At 37.1% G+C, this 21,536-nt stretch overlaps 1 protein-coding gene across 6 annotated transcripts in view; it reads left to right on the forward strand.

Annotated features, from left to right (window-relative positions):
* ATL1 (atlastin GTPase 1) overlaps positions 1-21,536 on the forward strand; it is an 82,973-nt gene that overhangs the window by 60,467 nt on the left and 970 nt on the right. For 4 of the 6 annotated variants that reach the window (XM_081511298.1, XM_081511300.1, XM_081511303.1 and 1 more), the window contains 6 exons: positions 4,046-4,138; positions 5,204-5,342; positions 11,548-11,675; positions 12,779-12,835; positions 14,125-14,196; positions 15,287-15,718. In XM_081511298.1, the coding sequence (XP_081367424.1) occupies positions 4,046-4,138; positions 5,204-5,342; positions 11,548-11,675; positions 12,779-12,835; positions 14,125-14,196; positions 15,287-15,718 (921 nt within the window). Of the gene's footprint in view, positions 1-4,045; positions 4,139-5,203; positions 5,343-11,547; positions 11,676-12,778; positions 12,836-14,124; positions 14,197-15,286; positions 15,719-19,827; positions 19,843-21,536 lie in introns of all 6 variants that reach the window. The other 2 variants (XM_081511299.1, XM_081511304.1) reach the window with 2 other exon arrangements.

The raw sequence follows: 21,536 nt of genomic DNA on the forward strand, positions 1-21,536 counted from the left end.
ACCAGAGCTGAGTTTATTGGTTAATTTAGTAAAAGAGTTATACTTGGGGGTTTCATTGAGCAAAACAAATGATTATATGTGGAGTTGGGGGCTTTGTCTTGGATTTGCATGGTTTACAGAGACAAGAATGGGTTGACATCAGTCTTTGAATGCTTTTTTTGTTGAATACAGAAGCATGTTTTGTGTCTGGTTATAGAGATTAGCAATGGACTGACATAGCCTCAGTTAATTTTCTGAGGTGATTCTTCTACTTTTTAAAGTATGAAGCTGTCACTGGTTGGCTTGCAGTGGGCTGTTGGTTGAAGTGAGGTGTTACTTGCTTAGAAGGGTTTAAAATGAGTTCCAGTGTTTACTTACTACCTGAAGCTGAAATTAAAACTGAAATTGATTAATTAAATAGGTTAAACCAGTTCAGGTATTCACTGGCTACATGACTCTAGAACAGTTTTTTCCTGGGAGTTTGGGAGTGTTTTCACATATTTATAATGGATGCACATAAATTTAGCATTATAATTCAAATAACATTGTTTCATGTAAGCTTTTTTATACTGATTTAATACATGTATTGCTATACTCCACACATTAGTAATATTAATAGCTATGTAATATATTAATATGCTATAATGTGTATAACCATTCCCAATTGTTGAGCATTTGAATTTTTTTTCCATTTTTCACTAATAGTGGTGCTATAGCACTCCTTTTGAATAATTTCCTAGAGGAAATTATGGTCTTCAAAGGAAAATAAACAAAAGTTACAGTGTTTTTCATAATTTTCATCCTATGATCACTTGAAGGATATGCAAAGTGTAGGTCCATCATTTGCCCCAGTTGCCTGACTGGATTTAATTTATTTTAAAAAGTATGACTTCAGATATTTTTATCTGAGAAAGTTAGAGTAATTTGTATTCTTGACTTTTTCAATCTCTACCTATATGTATGCTGCTGCTGCTGCTAAGTTGCTTCAGTCGTGTCCGACTCTGTGCGACCCCATAGACGGCAGCCCACCAGGCTCCCCCGTCTCTGGGATTCTCCAGGCAAGAACACTGGAGTGGGTTGCCATTTCCTACTCCAACCTATATGTATGAACAAATCAAAATTCAGCAGTGTGGAAAAATGGATGGATTTTGAAATAAGGACTGAAATTCATGGCATTCCGTACAGGATAAACGTAAAGCATATGAATTATTTTGGGAGGGTATGGGGACAGTGGGTGTACTGTAGCTGGCTTATACCACCTTGAGAGCTAACTAGTAAATATTCAGGAGTTACATAAGCCAGTTATTAAACTGTTGGTAGCTTGAAATCAGCCATGGTAAGCACATTTGCACAGCAGAAATTGTCAAATGCCACAAATCAAGGCTTGTTGTTGTTGTTAGAGAGCAAGTTTATACCAGCACAGCACTGGATGGGAGCATTAGGGAAGCAACTTAGAATTTGACACTAGAGGTAGATAGAATGTAGAGTACTTATGTAAGAAAATAAGACTTCATCTTCAATCCTATTCTACACATGGTCCTCATTTTGTTGGCTTGGGAAGATGCCCAGTGAAAAAGACCAAGAAAAGAGACTAAACTCTTCCAAGAAAAATGCAAAATATAGCCAAATCCACATAGTTGGTTTCATTTATCCTGATTCATGAACCTCTATTTTGCAAAAGTTGCTTCTTATCTAACCTCTCTTTTCAAAGTGCATGTTTTAGGTAGAAATGTTCTAAATACAAATTATCATATTTTGACAAAAATGTTGAGAAGAATGAACATCTATCTAAAGATAGTGGACTATTCAAAGATACTGTATATGGATATTTTTAAATGCTCTGCTCCACAGGAATCTCTCCTTTCCCCACAAGAATCCACAGAACACACACACACACAGGGGCAGGGGGGAATTACACTGTAATGAAACAAGAAATATCCATAATTCTATATCATATTTCTAACTAATATCCAGCAAAATTGACTTTCACTTATCAAGGGCACAAAATGTTATTAGCGTGTAAGAATACAAAGAATGTTGTTCCCATGAGCCCTTAATGAGAAATCTCCTGAAGAATGAGCGTCAGTTAAGCAAAGATGACATAACTTCACCAAAGGAGAAATAATCATATACTATGTGCCTCCTAATAAAAGAACAGTCTGCTTCATAGAGTCTTGCCAAAAAATAAAAGCGGAATCAGATCAAGACTCTGTATCCAGTTGCCAATTTGTAGGAAATTCAGAGGACGAAAGAACATGTTGAACTGCCCTGTGACTATGCAGTCAGCAAGTTTCAGGTTATGGAAATCTCTCCAGGTCAAATTTGTAGGTTCTTCGACAGATAAACTGTAAAGGGAAAGAAAGGATGGAAAAGCTTAAAAGAGAGTTAAAAGCAGTATCAGTTTTAATGGGCAAGACTAAAAGGCTCAATTAGAAGCCCAGAGATGTAAACGCTTAGACATTTAAAGATAGCTAATTTCATTAAAATATTCTAATTTTTCCCTCAACTTCCTGCATTATTCCAGATACTAAAATTTAAGTATAACTTAATCTAACTTATAAAAGAATGCTTTAATATGTCAGATTGTAAACTATGTGTTCTATACTTAATTTTGAGGTAGTGCAGCAGGAATTTTCCCAAGTTTAAATGCTACCTCTTCCACTCTGGCCTTGTGGCTTTGGGAAAATTACTTGATTAACATCAGGTTGGGGGGTGAAGTTGATTTTTATATATCTCTTTTAAGACGAATAATAAATTATAACCCCTCCTGGGGCTGTGGCAGAAGTGCATGAAATACATCATGTGTATGATACTGGTATTGTGCTTGACTTACAATAGGCACTTGATAAAGGAAAGCTGCTCTTACTTTGGTTGCTGTAGGTGTGGAGGAGGGCCCAAGAATTCTGCACTTTTAAAAACCTCTCAAATGATTCTAATGATTGTTCTAATTTGGGGAAGACAGTCCCTGATAAAAATCCTTCTGGATATAAACCAGATACTCAACATCAAGGAGGTTTATCGATGCATTTCTTAGAATAGTACTTAGAAAAACTGGAAAACATCTAGGAGAATGCAAAATAAGTTAGGTCTATCCATGTGCTAAAATACTATGTGGCCATTAAAATCAAATCAAGGAGCTAACATAGCATTATGTACCAGGTACTGTTCGAAATGTCTTCTGTATACTGTTTCATTTAGTAGTCCTGTGAGGCTGGCTCCCGTATTATCTCTATTTAACAGATGTAGAAATATGATATTACAAATAACAAGTTGTGAAGCTGAAATATTTCTAAGCTATTAAACAATAAAAAACATTTTTACAATAAAAAATTTGGCCTTGTTAGAGGAAAGACTCAATTAGCTTTCTAACAGAAAATATTTCAAAATTGTCATGTGAAGAAGTGATCAGAGCATTTGCAGTCAAAAATTGGGAGAAAAAAGTATTACAAAGGTATGTCAGTTATTTTTCTGGATTTTTACAAATGTGTTTGTGGTATTTGTCAGTGTTTTAAAATTTGTAATTTGTTATTTTTCTCATTGTAAATATCAACCTTTTAGCCCATTTTTATACCTTTTTCCTATTGAGCCCTCTCCCCCGCACAGATTGTATAACTTTCAGGCCCCACAAAACCTGGATTCCCACCCCTCTGCCTACCAGGTATGCATGATGAGAACCCCCAAAGAAGAGAATGGGACAAATGTAATAGAGGAAAAATATTTAGACAGATGGAAGGAGAAAACTTTCCTCAAATAAAACTTGAATCTTCATAAAAAGCTTCCTGAAAACTGACAGAGATGCCCCAAACTGGCTGAATGGCATTATGTAACTTCAGTCATTTTGGGGGCAGCTTTCTATTCACATTCAATGGAAACAGGTAGGATGATCTCAGAGAGGAGTGAATGCTCAGAAACAACTTTCCTAGGTTTTATGTTTGCTTTTTAATTCCTTTATGTGGAGAAGAACACTATTCAGATGGCAATAATATCATTTAATGTATTTCAGTAAAAAACAGATGGAGGCAATTTAGACTTCCTTTATCAATCTTTTCTTCTTATTGTCTCTTAGAGTCTGATATTTCTCGTTCGAGACTGGAGCTTTCCATACGAATTTTCATATGGATCTGACGGTGGCTCCAAATTCTTGGAAAAACGCCTCAAGGTTTGTTAGCTGCCTAGATGCATGAAATTTCCCCAACATTGATCCAAAATTTCTTTTGTTGAGTGACTTCTTGAATAGATACTCAATAGCCACAACCTCATTTGACCTTCATAGTATCTCTGTGAACAAACTAAGAGTGATACTTAATAAAATGTCAATTACAATTTTAAATATTATCGATAATTATGATTCAGAAAAAGAGTTCTTTTGTAGCTATCTGTAAAACAATGATTTATTCCTAAAGATAAAATCTTTAATTTGAAGAGTTAAATCAGTTGAAGATTGACAGTACAAATATCTGGATTCATGTTTTAGTAGAGGCTTAAAGTCAATTTAAGAAAAGATTTAAGTTTTAAGATCCCCAAAGTTAATCTTAGGACATTTTGCTAGAAGTTCACAGAATGTGATATTAGGAAGAGGCTATTAACTGTCTATGTCATGATAGTTCAATAGTTGAACAGATATCCAAAAAAATACCTAATGAGTAATCAGAAAAAAAAATGGAGATTAAAAAAAGAACTCTTGATAACCAGGATCTCTAAGCTTACTTTTTTAGGCTATAGTTATTTTTAGGATAATTTATACTATTAACTGTCTAATACATAGGAAAAAAGGAGGCAGTTTAGCTTGTATGTAAATACCCAGCTATCCAGATGTCTTTCTAGAATTTAAATGTATACCTACCAAGTGACAAGAGGCTGTCTTTGAGTACCTCCTGAAAAGAAGGTAGGAATATCTTATGATCTACTCATGTCTTTGTGAGTACTTTGAATTAAAATTTGAGTTTGTAGGAACTAGCTAGAGTAAAATCCCACTAATTTGTACTAAAAACTGGGAAGGCTCTTCTGAGTAAGAGTAGACATTTGTTAATTATGGTAATAATGCCATATGTATGCTATACTTAAATATGGCTATGTGGCAAATTGACCCAAAACTTTTAGTATCAGCCCTGTCATGTCATTTTTTATCATTGTGACCAGACATAGCAAATATAAATGCCACAGAATTCTTTTGGAGTTCAATTTGTGTTGAAAGTCATTTAAACTTCAGAATGATTTACTGCAGGTCTCAGGGAACCAGCATGAAGAACTACAGAATGTTCGAAAACACATCCATTCCTGTTTCACCAAAATTTCCTGTTTTCTGCTACCTCATCCTGGCCTAAAAGTAGCTACCAATCCAAACTTTGATGGAAAACTGAAAGGTTTGTCTGTCTTTTAGTGAATGTGTTTATGTCACTAAGTCTGATTACAAAGATGTCATTTTATCCGCTGGGCTTATAGCTGCTAGTTTAGTTTATTCACTGATCTGGGTGTGCTGATATAGAAATTGTCAGGGGGTTTGAGAATCGCCGGCTCATGGTAGAGCACCTCCTTGGTGAACTGTGGGGTTCTATGGGTGCTGAATACGTACACAGAGAAAACAGACTAAATCCTGCACTCACCTGGGGGCAGTCACCCTCACCCTTTCTCAGAGGTCCTGCTCACCTCTGCATTGAGAAATGCTCCTTAATATCTTCCTTTTACATTTTCCTTATTTATATTAAAAGGGAAAATAGAAGTCTATATTATTGGAATATTTGTATTGTTATATAATTAGAGATAGAAAAAATATTGCATAATACTGAAGTGAAGCTCTTTCAAACAGCTGCTGAAAAATTTAATTATAAATCATTAAAAACTTCACTAATAATGGAAGCATCTTCTGGATGAGGACTAGTTTCTTAAAAAACCAAAAGCCCCAGAGTGTTTTTCAAAGTAATAGTATGTAATCATCTCTTAAACAGAGAGATATGACTAATGTTTTAAGATTCCAAAGCAATTCAAATTGTCTAAAAAAAGGGGGGAGGGGGGCAGCAGGAGGTGGAGGCAGGAGTCTACAGAAGCAGAAGCTAATCCTTCCTAATAATCATTAGGTCTTTAGATATTTGCTTTGCAGTTAATCCAAGGTAGTACCGATCTCACATGGCCTTAGCCTGCAACGGTTTAGGGCAGGGCTTGGGTTCCCAGCTAGAGATTGGGCTGGATTGAGGTGGTGAAAGCACTAGATACCAGCCACTAGACCAGTGGTCAGTGCCCTTTGGCTTTGCAGAAAAGAATTCCCACAAAGATGGAAAGTAGTGAAACAAGGAAAGTATTTATCAAGAGGGGAAAAAAATACAGTATGTGTGGATGGACACACAAGCAGACTCAGAGGGAGAGTCCCTGAGTCGCACCCTCATGGCAATTTGAATTACTTTTATGGGGTGTTTCTTCCAAGTTTCCTTTGGCCAGTCATTTTGATTTGCCTAGTTCACAGTCCATCTTCGGTGTACCTCAGGATCCTTCCATGTATGCACACGCATCTCTTAGCCAAGATGGATCCTACTGCAAAGGCATCTGTGTAGAGCATCCCTTGACATTGTTCCCCCTTTCGCCTGCAATTAGCCTTTTCTGCACATGTATGTTCAGGAACGTCTCCTGATTTTGCAAACCAGAAATACCTGGTCTGGGCAAGGCCCAACCTCCTCCCTTAATTGTCCTGCTATTCCTGACTTGGAGTTTCCATCAGCAGGGAATGAATCTCCAGTTGCTTTATCCTGGGGGAGGCCTATCTACCTCCTACCTCAGTACAAAGACATCTCTGACTTTTTTATTTGTAAGCCTAGCATTGAGTACACCACTAAATTCAAACATGTGCTTAATTTACTTTGGCCTTTCTGCATTGTGCCAGGGATAATGAGACAGGGGCATAACAAGCCTTGCAGCACAGTTGTTCTCAAAGGGCTTTAAAATTACTTTTAAAAATGACAGCATAACTTGTGTTCAGTTTTGTGGAACTGGCAAGTTTGAAAAGCAAACAAGTTTTTTTTCCCCATGTATCCATAGTGTTTCCTCTCAGATACCTTTTATTTCACCGTGGCAGTTAATATCATAAGTAGAATCCCAAATTTCTCAATCATCAGCAATTGTTTTTATACATGTTTTAAATTGTCTTTTCATTATACAACAGAAAGACAACTGTAGGCACATATTAATGCATGGATTCCAGGATCCGATAATTTCACTGTCACTTATGAATTCCAACCCACCAGTGAGCACACAGACCTCTTATACTGTGCAGTGACCTAATAGCTTCAATGTGTTTTGAATAAATTACATAAAGAGAGGGGTCCCACAAGGCCTTTCTTTCTTCTCTGGGGTTGGAGAGCCATAAACAGGCAGAGCAGGAGCAGGCCTTCAACAACAGTCCTTTATTGGGACAAAAAAGTACCCTGCCTTGTTCCTTTCCTGTAGTACACAGCTACAGTTCTTAAATTAACAGATACATTGTGCAATGAAAGAATTCAGGGAAAGAGTTTAAGATAAATCATGCAGATATAAATCACACTTCTTAGTAGATTTGTTCTCCATCAAATTTTACTCATAATCTAAACATACACTGACATATACTAAACATAATACTGACATAATCTAAACACATACTGACTCACAGTTGGTTTACAGTTACCCATGAGTTGCAAGTTTACCAAAGTGTCTAACTGAGGGAAAGAGAAATGAGAGGCAGCTTCAGCTGCCTCCATTTTAATGAGGCCTTCACAAGACTACTGCTAAATCCCTTTGTGCGCCAAAACGTTCTAGTTAGCCTCAGTGTTTCCTTGGGCAGTTTTGAGTCCGCTGTCTGCATCAGTTTTCATCCCACCCTGAATCTTATAATATGGTGTTATTTCTATCCAGAATGTCTTGTCTTCTGGCCAAGCTGCTCTCCAGAGGGCTGTCATCTGAGTGATTGCCTCCAGGGGAAGAAGCATCTTTGAATAAACAATTGTGCAGAAATTCTTTGATGATAGTTTCTCACATACTCTTTCAATACACTTACAGAAATAATTTTCTAGCTCATTTATCAATAGTAGTAATTGTTACAGTTATTATTTGTTCATGGTCCCTCATATTATCAAAATTATTATCCAATCTTACTATTTCCAGTGTTATTTAAAACTTATAATACTATGATTATATTTAATTGCTATTAGTTTAATCACTTCCCATTTAGGAAATCAAAAGGACCAAAAGCACTGAATCACATTCATCCATGATGCATTCGACCAATTCTTACCAAGTGCCTACTGAATATGTCCCCTCATATAGCAAATCCAACCTTGTAATTAACAAGGAGTTAACCTTTTTCTGAAGTGGTTCTCTGTTATAATACCACCTGTAGAATGACCAGGTAACCACATTATAAATTGGGGAGCTGCTTCCTTAACAGCTCCAGTTAGACTTCAGAAAGCATAGCCAAACCCCAGTACAAGGTTATTATTTTTAAAGATGTATTTCTCATGACTTGTTAGAGTCAAATGATCCTGAGAAAATATCTTCCTTGGTTAGTTTCCACAGTAGCCCTACACCGTAGGTGCGTCTGCCGTGGGGAATTCTTATAAAGCATGTATCGTGTCCTCAATTATTGTTACAGATAACTACTTTGACCTAGATCCTGAATTCCTAGCAAGGTTTTACTCTTGTGACAAAAATTCTTGAAGAAATGATGAAAACAGAACATCATCATAATAATCATCCACCCACACATATTATTGAACACTTACAGTGAGCAAGGCTGATGAGCACACCTCTGCAAATTAATCTGAACTGGTCTGCAGATGTTCTGGGTCATGTATTTATTTGTCTTCCACTAATATTGTTAGCAAGAGCTCCCGCTTGTGTATGTCATGAATATATTGTTCATATTTTCTGAATCCAAAATTGGAATACCTGGCTTTGGTGAGAACAAAGTTATATGGCTAATGCTATTGTCAGAACACATTTTTTTGTCCAAATGTGTGATACTGTGCTGGTTACTTTGATAATTAATACACTTGGTGCCAGAGTGTGTATCTTATTCCATTACAATTTTACAAGGAAATTTAGGGAGGAGTGGAATTTAAGTATTTGCATGTTTTGAAAGTGATTTTAAAGTGGTTTTAGAAGGAGAAACCTTTTTTGTTTTATACAGATATTCCAGAAGAATTCATATATTCTAAATATATAGCAATATTCTACTAATGTTGAAAAAAGCATAAAATCATGTAGTAAAAAAGAAACCTATTAGCATCATAGGTTATCATAGATTATGAGTAAAATTTGATGGAGAACAAATCTACTAAAAAGTGTGATTTATATCTACATGATTTATCTTAAACTCTTTCCCTGAATTCTTTCATTGCACAATGTATCTGTTAATTTAAGAACTGTATCATATGATACATTATGTGTATCATAGGATACATACTAGGCAATAAAACACAACAAAGGAACATGATAATATAATACAAATACCAGTATTTCAGTGAAAATTGGTAACTAAGAAGCAAACCACCATAATAAATACATCTGAATAAACCTATAATAATACAGAGCACATGCATGCATGCTAAGTCGCTTCAGTCATGTCCGACTCTGAGCGACCCCATAGACAGCAGCCCACCAGGCTCCTCTGTCCCTGGGATTCTCCAGACTAGAATACTGGAGTGCGTCACCATTTCCTTCTCCAATGCATGCATGCGTGCTAAGTCACTTCAGTCGTGTCTGACTCTGTGCAACCCTTTGGACAAGCCCACCAGGCTTCTCTGTCCACAGGATCCTCTAGGCCAGAATACTGGAGTGGGTTGCCATTTCCTTCTCCAAATACAGAACACAGTTATGAGTAAAAACTGGTAAAATGCAAACAGAAAAATAAATTTGAATAAACTCCTGTCCAAGTCCTCATAAAATATGGACACAAATTTCAAAGCTGTACAAAACATGAAGGAAGATACGTTGGAAGAATTTCCAACATCATGCTCATACGTGTCATTAAACAGTAAGCAAAAGAAAAGAACCATAAATTCTTATGTAAACTGGCATTTCAGTGTATACTGGGGTCATAATAACAAGCAGGGAACATGCAAAACAAATCATAAGGTTTAAATCTTTATCCTTAAGACCTTAGAAATCGCCAATCCCAAAGCCTGAAAACTCAGTGACTCTGCTGAAATTCAGGTTTTTAAAAATCATAAGCAGTTACTGCATTTGCTTAGATACCAAGTCTCTGGATATACCAAGTCTCTGCTTTTTACATATAATTTAAAAAATTATTGCTGTGTTCAAAAGACTCCTCTGAATATGTGTTTTCTGTATTACTTTGCTAAATTTGTAATGCTAAGCTTGAACCTAATACTATAAAATGGGTATGTGTAATCAGTTCAGTTCAGTCGCTCAGTCGTGTCCGACTCTTTGCCACCCCATGGACTTAAGCACGCCAGGCCTCCTTGTCCATCACCAACTGCCGGAGTCTACCCAAACCCATGTCCATCGAGTCGGTGATGCCATCCAGCCATCTCATCCTCTGTCGTCCCCTTCTCCTCCTGCCCCCAATCCTTCCCAGCATCAGGGTCTTTTCAAATGAGTCAACTCTTCACATGAGGTGGCCAAAGTATTGGAGTTTCAGCTTCAACATCAGTCCTTCCAATGAACACTCAGGACTGATCTCCTTTAGGATGGACTGGTTGGATCTCCTTGCAATCCAAGGGACTCTCAAGAGTCTTCTCCAACACCACAGTTCAAAAGCATCAATTTTTCGGCGCTCAGCTTTCTTCACAGTCCAACTCTCACATCCATACATGACTACTGGAAAAACCATAGCCTTGACTACCAGACGGACCTTTGTTGGCAAAGTAATGTCTCTGCTTTTTAATATGCTGTCTAGGTTGGTCATAACTTTCCTTCCAAGGAATAGGCGTCTTTTAATTTCATGGCTGCAATCACCATTAGTTGTATTAAATAACTCAGACTACTTCTGATCAGCTAGCTAAAAGGCCTCCATTTCTTTTCTTACAGTTTTATTTTGTGTTGCTGAGTTTTACTATTAGAGTAAGCCCTAATTTCACTTCTTTTTGAACTTGAGTACTAGCTAACACACCTTACACAGTTCTATACACTTTTCATAAGATTGGCACAGTAAACACAGAAAACTTTTGGATATACTTTCTGGAGGGAATACATCTTATAAGGCAGTAAATATCTGCCCTTCTTCCATTTATGACTCTCTATATAAAACCATGAACAAGACTTAAAGGCATCAGAATGCATGACATGGTTATGTGAATGGGGTGTGAAACATTTGTGTATCATTTAATATCAAGAAAGCTATTTTATAGGTGAAAGACAAAATAAATATGTATTTGGAGTGGAGATGAGAAAGACTAGTAATAGGAGTTGGGCAAGGAGTATAGTTCACCCTGAGAAAAGTGGGTTTCAGGAGTAATTTGGATGATCAGAAGGTGAGTAATAGCTTTATCACTGGGGAAAAAATAGAGGTAATTACCGGATGTTTTATGGTATCCCATGAAAGACTTTAAAAATTTTAAAATAATGATGAATTTTCTTTTACTTTAGAAATAGATGATGAATTCATCAAAAACTTGAAAATCCTCATTCCTTGGCTGCTCAGTCCGGAGAGCCTAGACATTAAAGAGATCAATGGGAACAAAATCACCTGCCGAGGTCTGGTGGAATACTTCAAGGTATCATTCTCATTTCTAGAGCACTTGTGAGTATTTAGATTTGACATGTTTGGGAATGCAGTTCCTACCTAAAACAACAGAAAATTATAGACTCCGCAGTATAGGGGGCAAAGGTATGAGGAATATATACAAATGATTTAAAAAATTATTAGACTCCCAAGAGGAGCTTGCTTTCTAAAATTATTTTTTGAGAAAACTCCTTGAGGTAACTTTACTGTCACCTTTTATCCTCAGGGAAATATATTTTGAAACAGAAATGTATCTAGGAGTTAGAAAAGCCTTGCTTCTTTTTAGGAGGAGGAGGTGTTTCCCAGGGTCACATCGTCTGGACTTATGACCTATACTGAATTTTACCTTCATTCTCAAGATTTTCCCTAATGGGTTATACTTTGCCTTCCTACTGGAGAAAATTCTTCCACATTTCCTGCTTTCTGCACCAAGGGCCAATTTGAAATGGAAATCTTTTAAATTTGCATTTACCTGTTTACTTCAGATAGCCCCAAACACATTTTTTAAACCAATGCACATATATAGTGGATTTCAGTTATCAATCTGATTTTTGGATTGATGCTCCAAGGGCTAAAATAACAATTTTTAAAATTGATATTTTGTCATTTCAAATGTGGTTGTATACCTTCTTCATGATTATCTTCACCACTGTCAGCAAAAAGTGACAGGTTGTCTAAAATTTGAATTCTTGCTGTACATAAAACACCGTGGAGGAGTGTAGAATTTTAGTAGAAGACTCAGGGCCCTTGAACAGATCTGTTCCATAAAGCTTGAGGCAGCAGCAGGTACAGATTCCTGTGGGTAACTGGAAACGATACTCCTAGCAGAGGATCTGAGAAAGTTTTAAAGGAGGTGAGGTAGGTAAGCCTTTGCGGAGACTGAGATTGGCAAATGTGGACAAAGGGCTTTTCAGGAAAAGGAAACAAGAACTAACAAGAAAGAGGGAATTAAAAGTATGAGAAAGATAATAGTTCCTGCAACTGTCAAGATCTAATTTTTTTGAACTGTCAAGGCCTTACACATCAGAATACAATTTAACATAGATATTGAATGGAATTACTTGAACATGAGTCTTTTTCTTTCCTATTTTTTAGGCTTATATAAAGATCTATCAAGGTGAAGAATTACCACATCCCAAATCTATGTTACAGGTATTTATTCATCAGGAGTCTTGACATTCTAAAACATTCTGTCACTAAAGCTAAGTTAAAGATGTGCTCCAATCTGGCTGTCAGAAATCACCATATAAAAATAATGGATGGAGTGATATATCAGATTATTTTTCTAATAACTACTCACCTGTGCAAGTGATTCATCTAATCACTTTCACATACACATATAGCACCCTCACTTGTGCTAAGATACAAGAGAGTCTTCATTCTCTTTGTACTAAATTTGTTTAAAGGCAGTGGCACCCCACTCCAGTACTCATGCCTGGAAAATCCATGGACGGAGAAGCCTGGTAGGCTGCAATCCATGGGGTCGCTAAGAGTCGGACACGACTGAGCGACTTCACTTTCACTTTTCACTTTCATGCATTGGAGAAGGAAATGGCAACCCACTCCAGTGTTCTTGCCTGGAGAATCCCAGGGACGGCGGAGCCTGCTGGGCTGCCATCTATGGGGTCGCACAGAGTTGGACACGACTGAGGTGACTTAGCAGCAGTAGCAGCATACTGTGGTTTAGATTCATACATGTGACAAGAAAAGCAGGTCCAGGTTTTAAACAAGTGGCCTCTACAAATAAACATTCAAGAAAGGAAAAACTCGCTTTTTCCATACTTTTTTTTTTTTTAATTTCTGACTCTTAATGCTTCCTTTATGTTATCAGTGATACACTGTTCTATCAATAGTAATATTTAAAGTTGACATATTTTTATGTATGAATACATGTGTGCTAAGTTGCTTCAACTCTGTATGACCCTGTGGACTGCAGCTTGCCAGGCTCCTCTGTCCATGAGATTCTCCAGGCAAGAATACCAGAGTGGGTTGCTATGCCCTCCTCAAGGAGATCTTCCTGACCCAGGGATCAAACCTGTGTTTCTTATGTCTACCTGCACTGGCAGGCAGGTTCTTGACCACTAGTGCTGCCTGGGAAGCCCATTAGTATATATAAAATGTATATATTATTTCCCATGTGTCTGGATTTATAGATTCTCCCACACACACACATTTGGTGAAAGGCTTAAAAATATTTTTTAGATGAATAATCTTCAAAATGAAAATTCATTTTTGAACTATGGTTTATTGAGTAAGCTATGTTTTATACATTTTGAAATTTTAATTTTACTAATTTTAAAAGATACAGAAGTATTTCAGCACTTTTTAAATTATCTGATGACCTTGAGTTCTTGTATATTTCTTGCACATTGTGGGTATATATGTGGAATTTTAATAAATATGAATTTCATTTTACATCATACTTTGTACTTTGTCCAAAGGCCACAGCAGAAGCTAATAATTTAGCAGCCGTGGCAACTGCCAAGGATACATACAATAAAAAAATGGAAGAGGTAAGAATATTTTAAATCACGTTTTAAATAAAATCAGTATTTCTTCCATGAACTCATTCTTTTCTTCTTCCACGTTACACTGTATACATATGCAGAAGTGGCTCTGACTTATGCTTTCTCAGCCTATGTGTATCACATTTCTTTTTATTGTATTCCTAAAGTATTTTAAAAACAAATCAAGAGAATATGACATATGCAAAATTTAAATGTATTTTAAATGAGTTCTCTCTGTAACATGTTTCTTTAAAGTTCACATTGTGGGGGTGGAGGAATACAGATTTTTGTACTATTTATAAGTTCTAAAGTAGCTAAAATAACATGCTACCTTCTCCACTATACCTCCCCATATTCCACAAGTCCAATTTCTATCTTAAGTATAAAAATAAAAACTTGTTAGAAAAAAATAAACCACAAGGGCCAATATTTCTAAGTACTATATTTCCTCTTTTTACTAGTAACATTCTAAATTAGGATGCATCTAATGATTATTGTGTATATCTATTAATGTGATGAGTTTTCTTTCCACTGAAAATGTTATAAAATCAAAATTGCACCCCGAATTGGTAGAGCCTTGGAATCAAGGGAAATATAGTATTTGGTCTGGTGTTTATGACATAATTAAAGGGGAAATGGAGTGAGAGTCTCCTATGTATATTTAAATCTCAACCGAAGTTAACGGTATGGGTAATTGAGATGTCCCTTGTAACTTTTGAAAAAAAGTTGAAAAAGTGGTCCATGAACATTTAACATGTTTCCATTTAGTCTCTTGAAAAAAATACTGAATGGACTCCAATCAAAAGTCAGTGAAACCTTTTCACCTTGAGGACATTGGACTAAGTAATGGATATTCCAATCTGTCGAAAAGAGAATAAAAATTAAGGCTTTAATATGTCACCTATAAAGTTACCAGTCTTATTTATAGTCTCCCCTGATATAAATGGAGTGTGGAGATGTAGGTTGACAAAAAAAAATGTAGGCTCCTTCTGATTATTAATGTGTTCTAACAGATTCAGCTAGCGAAGTGCAAAATTGTGATACAGTTGCTAGTTTTACTGTGCACTGCATAAATAATACTTCCTATTCGATACAGATCTGTGGCGGTGACAAACCATTTCTGGCCCCTAATGACCTGCAGACCAAACATCTGGAGCTTAAGGAAGAATCTGTGAAGCTATTTCGAGGGGTGAAGAAGATGGGTGGGGAGGAATTTAGCCGGCGTTACTTGCAACAGTTGGAGACTGAAATAGATGAACTCTACATCCAGTATATCAAGCACAATGATAGCAAAAATATCTTCCATGCAGCTCGTACCCCAGCCACACTGTTTGTTGTCATCTTTATCACATATGTGATTGCTGGTGTGACTGGATTCATTGGTTTGGACATCATAGCTAGCCTATGCAATATGATAATGGGACTGACCCTTATCACCCTGTGCACCTGGGCATACATCCGGTACTCGGGAGAATACCGAGAGCTGGGAGCCGTAATAGACCAAGTGGCTGCAGCCTTGTGGGACCAGGTAGGAACACTGAATTCTCTTCAACTAAATGCAGCACCTATTTGAATGCTATCTGTGTTCCAGACACTATGTTATATATTGTAAAATATACAGGTAAACATGACTTTAAGAATTTTATATAGAGTTTGTCAAGATGGCCAGATACAAACTGTAGAAATAAGTTTTCCAGTCAACATCTCACTATTTTTCAAAAATACAGGGATTAGGTCGTGTTTTTCTTATCCCTAAAGTTGAGAGAAAACACAGTTGAGTTTTTATTTAGCTGATTGTGACTCGATTATTTGTTGATCACTTCATACTTAAAACCTATCATTTGACTAGCATTGGTTTTGTTGTGCTGTGCTTAGTCGCTCAGTCGTGTCCAACTCTGCAACCCCACGGACTGTAGTCCACCAGGCTCCTCTGTCCGTGGGGATTCTCCAGGCAAGAATACTGGAGTGGGTTGCCATGCCCTCCTCCAGGGGATCTTCCCAACCCAGGGATTGAACCCACGTCTCCTTCACTGTAGGCAGATTCTTTACCATCTAGGCACCAGGAAAACCCAAGGATACTGGAATGGTAGCCTATCCCTTCTCCAGGGGATCTTTCTGACCCAGAAATCAAACCAGGCTTTCCTGCATTGCAGGAGGATTCTTTTCCAGCTGAGCCACCAGGGAAGCCCTTGGTTTTGTTCAGTTCAGTTGCTCAGTTGTGTCCGACTCTTTGTGACCCCATGGTCTTAAGCACGCCAGGCTTCCCTGTCCATCACCAGCTCCCAGAGCCTACTCAAACTCATGTCCATCATGTTGGTGATGCCATCCAACCATCTCATCCACTGTCATCCCCTTCTCCTGCTTTCAATCTTTCCCAGTCTTTTCCAGTGAGTCGGTTCTTCGCATCAGGTGGCCAAAGTATTGAAGTTTCAGCTTCAGCATAATTCCTTCCAATGAATATACAGGACTGATTTCCTTTAGGATGGACTGGTTGGATCTCCTTGCAGTCCAAGGGACTCTCAAGAGTCTTCTCCAACACCACAGTTCAAAAGCATCAATTCTTCGCTGCTCAGCTTTCTTTATAGTCCAACTCTCACATCCATACCTGACTACTGGAAAAGCCATAGGTTTGACTAGATGGACCTTTGTTGGTAATGTCTCTGCTTTTTAATATGCTGTCTAGGTTTGTCATAGCTTTTCTTCCAAGGAGGTGTCTTTTAATTTCATGGCTGCAGTCACCATCTGCAGTGATTTTGGAGCCCCCAAAAATAAAGTCTGTCACTGTTTCCATTGCTTCCCCATTTATTTGCCATAAAGTGATGGGACCAGATGCCATGATCTTAGTTTTCTAAATGTTGAGTTTTAAGCCAACTTTTTCACTGTCCTCTTTCCCTTTCATCAAGAGGCTCTTTAGTTTTTTGCTTTCTGCCATAAGGATGGTGTCATCTGTGTATCTGAGGTTATTGATATTTCTCCCAGCAATCTTGATTCCAGCTTGTGCTTCCTCCAGCCCAGTGTTTCTCATGATGTACTCTGCATAGAAGTTAAATAAGCAAGGTGACAATGTACAGCCTTGACGTACTCCTGTCCCGATTTGGAACCAGCCTGTTGTTCCATGTCCAGTTCTAACTGTGGCTTCTTGACCTGCATGCAGGTTTCTCAGGAGGCAGGTGAGGTGGTCTGGTATTTCCATCTCTTTAAGAATTTTCCACAGTTTGTTGTGATCCACACAGTCAAAGGCTTTGGCATTGTCACTAAAGCAAAAGTAGATGTTTTTCTGGAACTCTCTTGCTTTTTCGATGATCCAGCAGATGTTGGCAATTTGATCTCTGGTTCCTCTGCCTTTTCTAAATCCAGCTTGAACATCTGGAGGTTCATGGTTCATGTACTGTTGCAGCCTGGCTTGGAGAATTTGGAGCATTACTTTGCTAGTGTGTGAGATGAGTGCAATTATACAGTAGTTTGAACATTCTTTGGCATTCCCTTTCTTTGGGATTGGAATGAAAACTGACCTTTTCCAGTCCTGTGGCCACTGCTGAGTTTTCCACATTTGCTGGCGTATTGAGTGCAGCACTTTCACAGCATCATCTTTTAGGATTTGAAATAGCTCAACTGGAATTCCATCACCTCCACTAGCTTTGTTCACAGTGATGCTTCCTAAGGCCCACTTGATGTCGCATTCCAGGATGTCTGGCTCTAGGTGAGTGATCACACTATCATGGTTATCTGGGTCATGAAAATCTTTTTTGTATAGTTTTTCCATGTATTCTTGCCACCTGTTCTTAATATCTTCTGCTTCCGTTAGAGCCGTACCATTTCTATCCTTTATTGTGCTCATCTTTGCATGAAATGTTCCCTTGGTTTCTCTAATTTTCTTGAAGAGATCTTTCCCATTCTATTGTTTTCCTCTATTTCTTTGCATTGATCACTGAGGAAGGCTTTCTTATCTCTCCTTGCTATTCTTTGGAAATCTGCATTCAAATGGATCTATCTTTCCTTTTCTCCTTTGCTTTTTGTTTCTCTTCTTTTCTCAGCTATTTGTAAGGCCTTGTCAGACAACCATTTTGCCTTTTTGCATTTCTTTTTCTTGGGGATGGTCTTGAGCCTCCTGTACAATGTCACGAACCTCTGTCCATAGTTCTTCAGGCACTCTATCAATCAGATCTAATCCCTGGAATCTATTTGTCACTTCTACTGTATAATCATAAGGGATTTGATTTAGGTCATACCTCAGTGGTCTAGTGGTTTTCTCCACTTTCTTCAATTTAAGTCTGAATTTGGCAGTAAGGAGTTCATGATCTGAGCCACAGTCAGCTCCCAGTCTTGTTTTTGCTGACTGTATAGAGCTTCTCCATTTTTGGCTGCAAAGAAAATAATCATTCTGATTTTGGTATTGAGCATCTGGTGATGTCCATGTGTAGAGTCTTCTCTTGTGTTGTTGGAAGAGAGTGTTTGCTATGACCAGTGCATTCTCTTGGCAAAACCCTGTTAGTCTATGACCTGCTTCGTTTTGTACACTGACCTGCTTCGTTTTGTACTCCAAGGCCAAATTTGCCTGTAACTCCAGGTAGCTCTTGACTTCCTACTTTTGCATTCCAGTTCCTTATTATGAAGAGGATATCTTTTTTGGGTGTTAGTTCTAGAAGGTCTTGTAGGCCTTCATAGAACCATTGTTAGGAGCATATATAAATGACCATCTGAAGTCGTATCACTGTCTCTTTTAGTAAAATCCCTCAACACAGTATCTGATTACTTCAGATTGTCTCTTTGAACTATTCATTTGTACCAGGCCCTAAAATGAGTCCAGGTCAACCTCTGGATCAGCCACTTCTGGGTCAGTTGTCCTTTATGGTCCAATTAACCAACCCAGGGTCACCATGGTCTGCTGTTCAAATAATTGATTATGGACAGGGGAAACAATTATAAACACACCAGAATAAAAATTACCTCACCTTTCATTCTGGAAGCGTCTTCAATTACCACATGAAAATTTTGGGGAATTTAGTGAAACTAAAGTTGCGATTCTTCATAAAATTTTGGAGTTAAGACTTGTGACTATTTATGGTCTGCAGGTAGCAAGTAATAGCTACAATTCTCTCAGCATTGAGTATGTTTATACTCTTTAAAACCAAATTGTAACTGATGGATTTGCCGTGTGTCTTTGAAGAATCTAATTGAGATATATACTGATTAATGGTAGCACTACTGGAAAAGAATTAATTAAAATTGGATCCTCTGAGCCACTGCCTTAAAAAGCCCCTCAACCTCAAAAGATGAAGAGGGGCTATTTGAGGTAAATCCCAAAGCCCTTCTAGAATATGATGCTGAAACCTGTGATGAATATAGAATTGGGTTCTTCAGAAGATTCAGATTAAATGTGTAATCTAAATTGAAAAAAGCTGCAGGGGTATATGTTCTAAATATTTTTAACTGGAAGTACTGCTTTACCAAGTTGTGTTGGTTTCTGCCATACATCAACATGAATCAGCCGCAGGCATACACCTCCCCTCCCTCAAAATGTATTTGTTCTTAAATGCTCACAAATTACTAATGTAAATAAGGTTGATTATCATAGTGCTATTAATGAAGCAGGATATATACTTCTCTTTTTTCCCCTTTAATCTGCCTTTACCAAAGGGAAGTACAAATGAGGTAAGTTAAATTTTTCTTAAGAGCTATTTGTATATTTGTAAACATTATGATTGTCTTATTTTACAAACCAACTAGTCATTAAAGGATGTCTCAATGTATATAGGTTTTAAACTGAACATGATATATGATTTTATCTGCATATGAAACACAAGAATTGATTATCATGAATATTTTATTTCTGAATGTTTAGAAATTTTCAAAAAATCTTAAGCTCTAACATTGGGCATTTTGCTCTACTGCAGAGTGAAACAAGTAGTTATGAAAATCTTGAGGAAACTTAACTAATGCAGAGTCAATGGAGCTACAACCTTTAGAAGTGGTTTTCAACTTTGGCTTCTGAATCAGTTATCTGTACCACTTTAAGCAGGTTTCAGGCCAGTATGTAGTGTAGTATCTTTCTTGGCATACCTCGGACCTGACCTGTAAATTAGTGTTCATTTCTCCCACTGCACATGTGCAGAAAGTCTGTATCTGAGGAAGAATCGAAGTTTCTAAGAAGGAATCATTTTCACATAAGAAAAGTTATTTCTGTGGAATCATTTAGGTCATTACTTTAAGAAAGCAAAATTGATCTTCAGCAACTACAGTGACAGTACATAATTCTTTCCTTGGTGTCTGCTGTTTTATATATAACTAGATCATGTCTGCCAATCAGATACCAAGGATATATTTAATATTTATAAGTCAACAAGGAATTATTTTATGTAAAATTCAGTAAAATAAATTTACTAAAACAGTAAAAATAAATTTCAACTTTGTAAATCAAATCTTAAGAAAAAATAGGAACTTTTAAGAAACATGGATTAAACTGAATGTGTTAGAATCAGAATAGAACTAAGGTTGTGCCAGTATGCATTTGTAAATTGATGATGGTATAATTCAGACTTAAGAAAATAGCCATATAGACGCAAAAAGTTAAAATGAATGGAATTTCCTGGAAATTCTATTTAAGGATATCAAGCTTTTCTCCAACCTTTAAAAATACTCAGACTTTTTAAAGACTCTAGAATTGCATCAGATAAATTGGTCTTAACTGAGTGTTCATTATGTGAAAGTCAGAGGAGGTTAATGAATTTTAGACAATAGCTGAGGGGTTAAAAAAACATAAAAATATTTATGGACACTTCAGAAAGCAGTATGTAAACATTTCTATGATTCAGACACTGTTACACAGACAAATAACAATGACAGAGGTAGTTTTAATGAAGAAAGACTTTCTAAGGTAATGTTTCTGAATAAAGGTTTTGTAAGCTATGCACTGATTAGTGGAAGCAAGGCAAGAGAGCGTATTTGAGAAAGCCCATGTGGTGGGGGAAGGGTAACACGTGCTTATTTGCATGACCATATCAGGAAATTATGGAGCATAAAAAGTGGTCCCTTTCTGAAAAACCTATCAGGAAGGTCCAATAGCAAGTGTTCTACCTGTGTATAATAAATCTATTGGCAATCACAAGTTATGAACTCCTATAATTCCTCTAAAATTAATAATATTCACAATATGAGTTTTCCACATCCCTGGGGTACAGTGGCTAGGAAGCTCTGCTCCAAAAGGTGGGAACAGTAAAAGAAAATGCAGTCCGAGGACAGAACATTTACCATAGAGATCAACCCACAGAAGTAGTAATATCAATACACTGGAGAGTTGAAAATACTTTTGAGTGCTGAGATAGTAGTTATTAGTATATATGTTATAC

Source organism: Giraffa tippelskirchi, chromosome 7 (assembly GCF_054371585.1).
Source record: "Giraffa tippelskirchi isolate mGirTip1 chromosome 7, T2T-mGirTip1v1.2.pri, whole genome shotgun sequence".
Lineage (NCBI taxonomy): Eukaryota > Metazoa > Chordata > Mammalia > Artiodactyla > Giraffidae > Giraffa > Giraffa tippelskirchi.